Source organism: Cetorhinus maximus, chromosome 25 (genome assembly GCF_964194155.1).
Source record: "Cetorhinus maximus chromosome 25, sCetMax3.hap1.1, whole genome shotgun sequence".
NCBI classification, from domain to species: Eukaryota; Metazoa; Chordata; class Chondrichthyes; order Lamniformes; family Cetorhinidae; genus Cetorhinus; species Cetorhinus maximus.
In genome coordinates this window covers 31039703-31050937 of record NC_135903.1, presented here as the reverse complement: position 1 = coordinate 31050937, position 11235 = coordinate 31039703, and the positions used below count along the sequence as shown (strand labels likewise).

The window sequence follows — 11235 nt, the reverse complement described above, 5'->3', positions numbered from 1 at the left end:
GGATGTAGGTGGGAAGGGACTGGACAAGGGGAGAGAGAATGGAGTCAAGATAGTGAGAAATGAGTTCCGTGGGGCAGGAACAGGCTGACACGATCGGTCTGCCGGGACATTTCTGTTTGTGGATTTTGGGTTGGAGGTAAAAGCGGGCTGTCCGAGGTTGGGCGACTATCAGGTTGGAAGCTGTGGGAGGAAGATCTCCAGAGGAGATGAGGTCAGTGACAGTCCTGGAAACAATGGCTTGATGTTCAGTGGTGGGGTCACGGTCCAGGGAGAGGTAGGAGGAAGTGTCTGCGAGTTGACGCTCAGCCTCCACGAGGTAGAGGTCAGTGCGCCAGACAACAACAGCACCACCCTTGTCAGCGGGTTTGATTACAATGTTGGGGTTGGACCTGAGAGAACGGAGTGCAGTAAGTTCAGAGAGAGACAGATTAGATTGGGTGAGAGGAGCAGAGAAATTGAGACGACTCCAGTGACAAGTGGACGATTTCCATCGGAGGAAAGTAGGCTTAGGAAGAAAGATTCCAGGTACAATTATACAACCGAATATTGCCACTGCAATTTCCCCAACAACTCCAATCAGCTAAGTTCACCAAAACAATTACAGCCAATACAGTGGGTGTATATGCAGATAGTATACTAATTTAAGTACATTAACAAAGGTATCGATTCCATATTAATGTTTTGAACGATTTATCACGATACCCTCATTATAGCTCGTTACCTAAGGAAATATATATATATATATATATTGCCAGCGGCTCTGTCGGAATAAACCTGTCAAATTTGGGAAAGGATCTTTCAGATCAGTGCCCAGGCGGGACACCGTTGACGTCAGGAAGGGATGGGGCCGCTTTAAGAAATGTCCTTGTAGGTGTTGCTCCGGGTTAAAGCGACGTCAGAGGGAATGTGTTTCACTTGCCACTGATGCGAGTGAGTTACTCGGAGAAATCCCGAGGAAAGGGGTGGTCCTCTGATCTGTCAGCTCTTATTGATGGCCGTAGAAAGTGCCTAACAAACTGCTATATGGAAGATCTACTCCGTGGAGCCTTCTTTATCGAATCTTTACCAGGAGAATCACAACAGCTTCTCTGCAAGAGGACAAAGGTAGTGCTTTGATGCTTAACAGTCAACCTCCTTCTAAATCACCAGACTTGTCAATTCGCTTCATGTTTTTTTTTCCCCCAAAATGTTTAACAAGCTGATTTCTGTTCAGTCTTAATTTTAGAGCGCGCGAGTCACGGGGGTGTCAGTTATTTCAATCGGAATGGTATACCTGTCACTACTTTCCAACCTGTGCAATTACATGTGAACATGCAATTGACAAATGTGTAATCTTTTTCCCCAGGAGAACTGTGAAATTTCAGAAACCAGACTAATGAAGTTTATTGGGGTTTCTTTTTTTTTACATTGCTAACGTGCCCGCTGTTTTATCCCCGGCTGTTTTAATGCAGACTTCGGTCTCTGAGGTGCCTTCACACATTGGACTCTGGGTTTATGTGTACACATTTATATATATATAAAAAATCTTTGCACTGCCCTTGATCTGACTGCTCCGGCGCGCTGCTGATCAATTGGAGAGCTTACCAGCAAAACCCTGGGTTGTTTCGAACTAGAGGTTTTTGATCATTGAAAAAAATACCCGAGAGAAATGTAGTTTCGAGGACTTTTCATTAATTTGTTATTTATTGGCCTTTTTTTTATATGTCGTATTTTACCCGCCATCGATAATATTTGCGGACAGCAATTTGCTTTAAACGCCCCTGAAAAAAGGTTGCAAAAATATTGCCCACACGCACAAAATCCCTTTAAAAACCCAAATGGATCGACCGCACAGATGTGTCAGCAACGTTCGGGGGTGAAGCTAGGACCCAGAAGAAACCTTGAAAGCCTCAGTCCAGGGCAGAGCACTTCAGATTGATGTGTTAATTTCGTGTTTGGTTTGCTTTGACCCTAATGGATTCTGTCTGAGTATAGTCAGGAAGCATGTGATTAGTAAATAAACAGGGATCAAAGAAGTTTACGCCTAAAACCGCCAGGAGTCTAAATAAATCCGGCTTGATGGGGTGAGTGACACACACAAATGCTGCATCCACTCAGGCCAAAGGAATAAAAAACCTCGTTTGCTTTGATCTTCTAAAAATTGGTCAATGTATTGATTTTTTTTTAATATAGAGCTCAATATTAAGTGCACGTGAATCATAGACTCAATGTTAGTAATGGCAATTATATTTACAAAGGCATTTATACTTAAAATGGTATTCTTAAAGATGCAAGGAAGTTTTCATGCAGAATGCAAGACGTATTTTAATCTTTACTCCAAACGAGTTTTCACAAGTAGTGAGTTACTTGTTTCAGTTACATTTAAGGTGGAAAGGGAGCATTTAAAATATGCTTTCACTAACCAGTTGTTAACTTTTTTCTTTTTAAATTAGCTCTTAACCAAATTGCGTCCAATGAAGTCAGACTGACTTTGAAGAAGGTGCCAACAGTCGACGCCTTCCCCATCCCCCCCTCTCAAGATAAGAACAACGACAATTAACCCTCGGAGTACTTTTTGTTCTTAAAGGGGAAGAGGTGAAGAGGATATTTTGTCGACCATGGGGAATCAACTCTCTGAGCTCACGCCCAACGGGACCTTCTTGCCCCCTTTCCAGTCCCTGCACGTCGTAGTGATTGGTTTGGATTCAGCTGGAAAAACCACGTTGTTGTATAGACTAAAATTAAGGGAGTTTGTCAACACGATTCCTACAAAAGGCTTCAACACTGAAAAAATCAAAGTGCCTGTTGGGAATTCGAGGGCCATCACTTTCCAGGTCTGGGATGTTGGTGGCCAAGAAAAGCTGAGGCCTCTGTGGAAGTCCTACACCAGGCGCACAGATGGCATCGTCTTTGTGATTGACTCTTCTGAAATGGAGAGGATGGAGGAGGCCAAGGCTGAGCTCCACAAAATTTCCAGGAGTTCAGAAAATCAAGGAGTGCCCGTATTAATCTTTGCCAATAAACAAGATCTGCCGGGGGCTCTTTCTGTGGCTGAGGTGGAGAAATCCCTGAGCTTAAATGAACTAGGGGCATCCACTCTGCACCACATCCAGAGTTCCAGCGCAGTGAATGGACAGGGCCTGCAACAAGGCCTGGAGAGGTTATATGAAATGATCATTAAACGGAAGAAGATGCTTAGGCATCAGAAGAGAAAGAGATGAATCGTGGACCTCATTCCATAATCAATTAAGACATTCTAGAATAGCTCATCGATGGAATCTCCTAAAGGATCAACTAAATGGTCAAAAGCACACAACTTGCCAAGAATATATGTTCAAGATTTTTTTGGGCTGACCCAAATTCGACTTTTCAGTTTTTGTTTTCCCCAGATGCAGTGTAGTGCATATAACAGCAATAACATACAAATCCTGTGATCCAAATGTTTATTTAAATAAACGAGCCATAATATGATGGACAAGTGGCAAAATGGTAGATGGCTGTTGAGGAGTTGGACGGATGCAAGCCAGCCACTACCAGGGAACAGACTGATTGGTATTTTAAGCTGCATCATAACTGTTTAGGGTTTGATGTTTACAATCAAAATCCTCAGCGTTCTGGATAATATGTAACCTTTTGATTTGCAAATAAATTCCTGTAATGTTTTGGTTGTCCCTGGCTAGCCTCTTTACATGTAAACTGATAGAAGATCTCTGCTAATTGCCTGGAAAGTTAGTTTAATTGAGAGAGAATGGAATTATTCTCTATCTCTTCTTTTTCTCTTTCCTTCTCTCTTTCAAAGTTGCTTAGACTCTTGGGAACATGACAGAATGTTCTGAAATTCACTGACGTTGTTCTGTTGCGACTTTATTGTATAAAGTGTTGTGTAGCTTTTTGTAGACCGATGATGTGCAAGTCAAGGACGTTTGTCAAAAGCTGCAAAAGACATTTAATTCTGCAAGTGTTTGCAGAGATAACAAGTGGACTGAGTGGGGGCCTTTGTATAATTTTTTTGTGTCTGAAAGTATCATTCAGCTACACATCCCAAACACTTGGAAGTACCAAAAACAGTATTTCAATAAGTGGGTACTGGGGTGCAGTAATGCTTCTACATTCCTATCAATATGAAGCCATTTAGTCTGCCACCCTAATCCATGAAGGCCAAATGATGTGAAGTCTCCAAGAAGACTTCCTGATGCCTCTTGAAGTTTGCTTCAGCTGCATTAAAACTCTTGCTCAGTGTGAAGCTGAGGTGCCAAGGCAAAGAAATGTCTTTGATGTTGAGAGAGCGAATGTGAGCTGCCTTCACTCTCTCCTATCAGAGCTTTTCACGTGCCCAAGTGTGTGCAACGAGGATCTGGTTGGATTGCACAGCTAGCAGTAAAACTACAGTCTAGTGACTGGTGTGCTACACATCACTTGATACACCGTAGCTATTGGTTTCAGATCAGGTAACTGTAGCCTTGGATATGAAGTACACATGAGCCACTGTGCTACAATAAAAGAAAAGATGCCAATGTCACATCTTTCATTTTGAAATCTTTTGCATCATCAGTGTTAAAGCATTCCACTCAGCCTGTCATCCTGAAAAAATTGGACCTTGCTGTAAATATTTAAGCTGTGAAATGAAATAGTGATTTGTATATATCTTCTTTTGTACTTTGATAAGTTTTTTTTTAATAAATAATTGTCGTTGGTGTTGAAATAAAATGTTAAGATGCGTTTTTTTTCTAAATAATTTTACCTCTATTTCAGAACTGTTCCCTAGTGTGATTTTTTTCAATCATCTTTTAATAGATGTAAGGACACGCTTGCACCTCACATCACTAGAGAAAAGGGATGAGTTAAAATTGACAGCTTGCATTGATGAATGTTTACAACATCAATTTAATAAATGTATGTACTAGGGTCATATAAATTTTCTTTTTACTTATGTAGATACAATGATTAAAGGCGATCTAATTTTTGAAGTCAGCATAACAGCCACTTGATGCATTGGAGGTCTTAAGACTAACAGTTACCCTGAATGAAGCCAGAGATGGAATTTATTGCTGCGCTTATGGAGAAATTGCTAGGAAAATGTTCTTCCTTTTTAACAAGGCTGATTCAGTCAATTATTGGTCCATCAGTGAAATAATGGACTAAAACAAAATAGTAACTTAATATTAAAAAAGTATGGTTTTAGATGGGGAAGATTCTCTGTGACAAATCTCTTGCTTCTTTCAGTCGGTATCAGGTAAAATAGATGAAGGCGTATCCTTGTTCTGGGCATTATAGCTTGGACTTTCAGAACATATTTATATTCAGCACACTAAAAAATGTCAGTGGTAGGAAATGTAATATTTTCCTTTTCAGAAAACCAGTGCCAACATCAAGCACTACTGTACCAGGTAAGAGAGCTAGCTGCAGATGAAAGGTGGTCCTTCTTTGCCTCAACTGCAGGGGAGAATCCCCTGCTGCACTGGTGTATCTTGTTTCCCATTTCCCACATCAATCATCCTTAAGCCTGTTTGAGAGAATTAGGGGAAGTATTGTATTATATGGCCATATCCATTTAGAGTTGGATGGAGCTTTCCCAATCTAATTTTGTAAAGGGTCATTACAGCCAGAAGATAGAGGAACCTTTTCCATCAGTCTGGTTCAAATCTGATGCTCAGCCTGGTATTTAGCCCACTGTAACGCTCTTGATTCTGCATGAAAGATATAATTAAAATCCATAGGAATTCAAGGTTGAGAACATGGGCCCAGGTAAGAAATTGGTTTAAAAATTAAAGGAAAGTGTATTTGGGGGTGTTGTAATATTGGACTGGGGGAGGGCTGAGTGGAGTCCCACAAGGATCAATGATTTAATTCCTATCCGTTCTAATCTCCATAAATTACCTTTTTACTGAAACCAGGTGGATATTCTGCCAACACAAAACAGTGTGGTAATGATAGTGAATGCAGCAAAAACATTTAGATCAGTTATGCAACTGAGCAAGCATATGACAAAACACTAAATGCAAATTATTACACAAAATGTGAGGGACAAAAATAATGAAATTGAATAAACACGCAGATTTTAAAAAATGGAACCTAGGTGTAGTACAACATGCAACCTGTTTCAATGTCTAGTCAACGTGGTGAAGTAATTAAAAAGAACAATATAATTGCAAGATATATATATAGCCAGAACAGTTAAGTATGGGTATGCTAAAGCTCTACAGTGCACTAGTCAAACCAACTTTAAAAGCCTGTGTTCAGTTCTATCACCACACCCAAAAACATTTGTATTGGAAAGGAACAGAAAAACTGATCCCTAATGTAAAAGGAAATGAAAGGAAAGATTAGAAAACATTAAATAAAGAATGCAGTTAAAAATGGACCTCATGAAAGCATACAAACCATTAAATGGCACCAATAAGATAAAACTGGATTCTCACTGCAAAGTATGGAAAGAATTAGGACCAGGGAATATAATGGAAGTTGGATCGAAATAAATTAGAACAGATATCAGGAAACGTGCCTATTATAGTTAAAGCGTGCTATATGTTTGGAATAAGTTGGGAAGCAGGTTAATAGAGAGAAAAATATTAGTATTGTTCACAAGGCAGTAAAAATACAGGTGAAATGCTGATGAGGCTTGTTCTGCCAATGCTTTTTTTCTTCCCTGACTTTTCTATTACTGTAGGGTAGATTTTCATCTTCACTGCCTTGGCAGAAATGTGTGGGGTCTACAACACAATAAGAGATGTTTTGCTGTAAAGAGCTTGTGATTCACACCACCAGATACAGACCAGGTGAAGATGAAAATCTATGCTTGTGCCTCTGTTCTTACACTTTGCCCCTGTCTTATGTTTGCATTTATTTACTGTCTGTCTTTCTTTGCTTTCTGATTCTATTACATGTTGCATCTTGCCCATGTGTGCGAATGTCTCTGCATCTCTGTGCTTTCCCTTTGTAAGTGGCGCTCACCACAATTTATGTGAGACTCTTACAGGGAGAAAGACTGCTTTTTACCCTTCTTGAGGCGAATCACCTAGCGTCCACTCAGCATCCCTCACCTCTCCCAGGTGGCCTGACCAGAAACTGAGAACTCACAGCACGAATCATAGACTTGAGCCAACATGCTTTGCCACATCACCACAGTTCAAATTTATTAATTATAAGTTCATAGAAACAAGAAGCCTGCAAGCAACTTGGCCTATTAAAATCTCACAATTAATTTTCGATCTGTTTTTGACTTTTTGCATCACCTGCCATTCTGTTGAATAAAATGATTGGGTAGGCTGCAATTTCAGGAAAAGTAGGAGCATTATTTCCAAATGAAGATAATCCTTTGCCATCAGCTTTTCTGAGCTAAGCATGGTGCCAGTAATTATAGTTTAAATAAACATCAAACGATGCTGCCTTCAAGCAAAACAAAATTTGAGGCTTCATTTGTTTTTGCTTTTCTCTCAGACCAGATGCATCTGGTAACTGGAAGTAGTCCAACTGCTTTTTCTAATTATACTGCATTTTGGGTCAGAGGTGTGACATGAAAACACTTTTTATGGAGATAATTGGATCACAGTAGATTCTTCTTTTTAAATACTTTACAAGCATTGGAGCACTTTCTTTTATAAAAAGATATTTCTGCTCCAGTTCTGTGCCCTCTTTTCCCCTTCTCTCCTGGAGGTATTGACTTTCTCCTCTCCGGGGTACAATTTGCAATTAGCAGTCGCCATTTTGTACTATGCTTAAATGATCATTGTACATGTTTGACTAATGATGATTGTCCACAGATTATCCGACTGTGTAGTTTTGCAGCTGAGTCTGATCCTATTCTTACCTGGCATTCCAGCCGCACAGTTCCTATAGTGGTCACTGTACAGTGGTCAGGACTAGGAAACTGGTGGATACTTTCTTCCCCATCCCAGGAACGTTGCAGCCAACTGCAGCATCTCTATCATTTCCCTGGCTAAAGTGAGCTAATTTAGCACAGATTTGGGATCTCCCTGTTATGTACTGTGCAGAGTCCAAAACTTTACTTTGAGGCATTGAGTTGACATCAAAAGCACCTTTTAATTTGTATAGATTAGGAAAGAAAGCAATTTGCATTTCTTCATCACTTTTCAGATCCTAAAATGAAGATCCAAGGCTCTTTAATAATAATGACCTGTTATCACAGCCAATTGTCCAACAAACACAGCAGCCGGCAGGATTCCACAGACAGTAAATGAGATGAGCGACCAATTAATCTGTTTGGCTTGATTATAAGTGTGGCTTCTTCAGATGGTGTCATGGGATCTTCTACATCCCCCTGGACAAGCAGACAGGGTCTCTATCTCATCCAAATGGATGTGACCCAGACTATGGAGTGTTCCCTCAGCACCGGAGACATCACAGCCGAGCCCGTCCCTTTCCAAAAATTCATATCCAGTAGGGGATGTCACTACACAGTGAATTAAGTGTTGGCCTAGGTTACGTGCCCACGGTCTGTGTTTGGGCTCGAATCCATGGGCTTTGTCACTCACAGATGAAATAGTGCTGCCGACTGAGCTGGGGTCGTAGAGTCTATAATACTGTTTTTGAGAGAAATGCCAGGGAAACACGTCAGTGGATTCATTAAGACAGCAGCAGAGGTGTCAGCAGCTATAGTACAACTGGTTCCCTAGTTGGGCAAGCATGATTGTTAGTATGCTAATTAGGGAAGTAAAGGAGTGTAATGGGTGAAAGAATGAGATACTGCGTTTATAAGTGTCATGAAAACATTGCATGCACTACAAAAAAAAAACCAAATTAAATTAAGTGGCCAAGGATCCCAGAATGGTCATTATTTCTTTAAGGACTCATCACTCTCATTACCTTTTCTCTTTAGGATTGAATAAATTTATTTTGATAAGTCTTCATGTTGGTATCAAAATTGAGAGATGGAATAACTTTCCACTGTCTTTGAACAATGTCAGCAGCAATGATTCCCAGATCATGCATTCTTGAAGTACATTCTCAGATGATTAACCTGTACAACCTCAGTGCGATCATTTTTTGTTTTCCATGGGCATAACAATAACACAATGCACAATAAGTGGCACTATTTACCATTTATATGCTGCTGCCAGGTTTTTCCCCCACTTCCTGAATCGTTCTGCTTTTTGATGTGACATTTTTTCTTTCTCCTCCCCTGAAGATGTTGGGGGTAAATTTCGACTTTGGAGGGAGTGACAAAAGGGCAGTAGCAGATTGGCCTCCCATTATAAGGGGAGGCAGTGGCATAGTGTTATTGTCACAGGACTAGTGTTCCAAGAGACGCAGGGTAATGCTCTGGGGACCTGGATTTGAATCCCACCACGGCAGATGGTGAAATTTGAATTCAATAAAAATCTGGAATTAAAAATCTGATGGTAACCACGAAACCATTGCTGATTGTCATAAAAACCCATCTGGTTCACTAATGTCCTTTAGGGAAGGAAATCTGCCACCCTTACCCGGTTACCTACATGTGACTCCAGACCCACCACCAGCCATGCCCCCTGAACCTGGCAATTAGATGAGCAATAAATGCTGGCCTAGCCAGCGACGCTCACACCCCATGACTAAATCAAAAAAATGTACCCTTCCCATTCTATTGGATTGATGGGGGCAAATGAGGGAAGTTGATTGGCTGCCACTCACTTCCACAAAAGCTGAATTTTACCCCCCAGACCCCATTCTTTGTGCGTGTGCCCAGATGGTTAATGCTGACAGGGTATCCACTCACAATGCCCTCACAATCCTATTTTCATGCACATCCCACAATGGTAAATGGATGACAATCACAAGCAGGAACCGTGGCCAATTTTTCCTCCCTAATTCAGAGCAACTGAGATCACTTGTGAAACCCCTGCAATCCCCAGCTGACTTTGGCTAACTCAGCACAGCTGGGAGTTTGGATCTGGGAGCACCCTGGTTTGTTGAATCAACTACTCACTACCTTAACCAGCTTATCTGCTACAAAGCCAATATTGCTAGCAATGTGCCAGCTCTGTTTCAGAAATTGTTCCATTATACGTGTTGAGTAAATGAAATAGAGAAACCTGTGCATTGATTTACATCCATTCAAACCACTTTTATCATGAACATCTGATAATTATCCTGCGTCTGAACTAGGACATGGTCCACGATGCATTGCTCCTTTCATGCATCTGCACTCTGTCAGTCCAGCCGTGTCTCAGTTGGTCGCAGTCTTGCCTCGAAGTCACAAGGTCATGGGTTCAAGACCCACCCTAGGGTTTGAGCACAAAAATGAATGCTGACACTCCAGTGTAGTACCTGAGGGAGTGCTGCAGTAGGTACCGTTTTTTGGATGAGATATTAAATCGAGGGCCCATCTGCCTGCCTTGATGGATGTACAAGATCTCATGGTACTATTTCGAAGAAGACCAGGGGAGTTATCCCCAGTCTCTTGGTCAAATTTATTCCCCAATCAACATCACAAAAACAGATTACCTGGCCTTTATCACATTGCTGTTGTTGGGAGCTTGCTGTTCACAAATTGGCTGCTATGTTTCCTACATTACAACAGTGGCTAGACTTGAAAAGTACTTCATTGGTTGTCAAATGCTTTGAGATTTTGGTGATCATGAAAAGCATTACATAAATGTAAGGCTTTCTTTCGAAGGCCATGCATTTCCTTGTATCCAAAAGCCATCTTACAAACTCCACACAGATAACTTGGTGATATCAACAACAGTGAAGGCCAAAACATGAGTCATAATGTTTAGAAGTGGTAATATTCCAACAGCTTAATAGACTCATACTGGCACATGTTTTTTAAACTGTAAAAATTTATGGTTGTTTACCAAAAAGGAGACCAGCGCCAATGGGCAGCATTGGAATCTGTCATGCAAGATGCATAACTGCTTTAGCACACAATGAGGTCACCTTGGTTTTGCGTGAGTGATGTATGGGACGCAAAATGGCACATAACCCTGTAGCAACCTGGTACAACAGTTACATCATACTGTGTAAAAAGAAATGAATCCCAGGCAAGCAGCCATTGCATATATTTGACAGGATGTCAGCCCCTGGAGCCCATCTGGTTACATGAGAAACGGAGTCAAGTGACAAGTTCCACTATACATCACCTCAGGGAATCACAATGGTAGCTTTACTGAGTTTCTGCCCTCATAAATTTTCTTACTAAAAAGCCGAACTTCCCCTAAGGTATTTTGAATAAATCCTATATTAACTCTTTAACGTAGCAAGATTCATAAGGGGAGGTGTTGTTTGGGCTGCAGCCAAATGCAGACAATTTCCATT

General features: G+C 40.9%; 1 protein-coding gene across 1 annotated transcript; it reads left to right on the top strand.

Moving 5' to 3' along the window:
- The first annotated feature begins 2448 nt into the window (after positions 1-2448).
- arl4d (ADP-ribosylation factor-like 4D) lies at positions 2449-4686 on the top strand. The gene has a single exon (XM_078529716.1). The coding sequence runs from the start codon at positions 2598-2600 to the stop codon at positions 3198-3200; it is 603 nt and encodes a 200-aa protein (XP_078385842.1). The 5' UTR covers positions 2449-2597; the 3' UTR covers positions 3201-4686.
- Positions 4687-11235: the final 6549 nt, after the last annotated feature.

Excerpts from the sequence above, each read along its gene's own strand:
- arl4d (XM_078529716.1), top strand. The coding sequence starts at position 2,598 with ATGGGGAATCAACTCTCTGAGCTCACGCCCAACGGGACCTTCTTGCCC.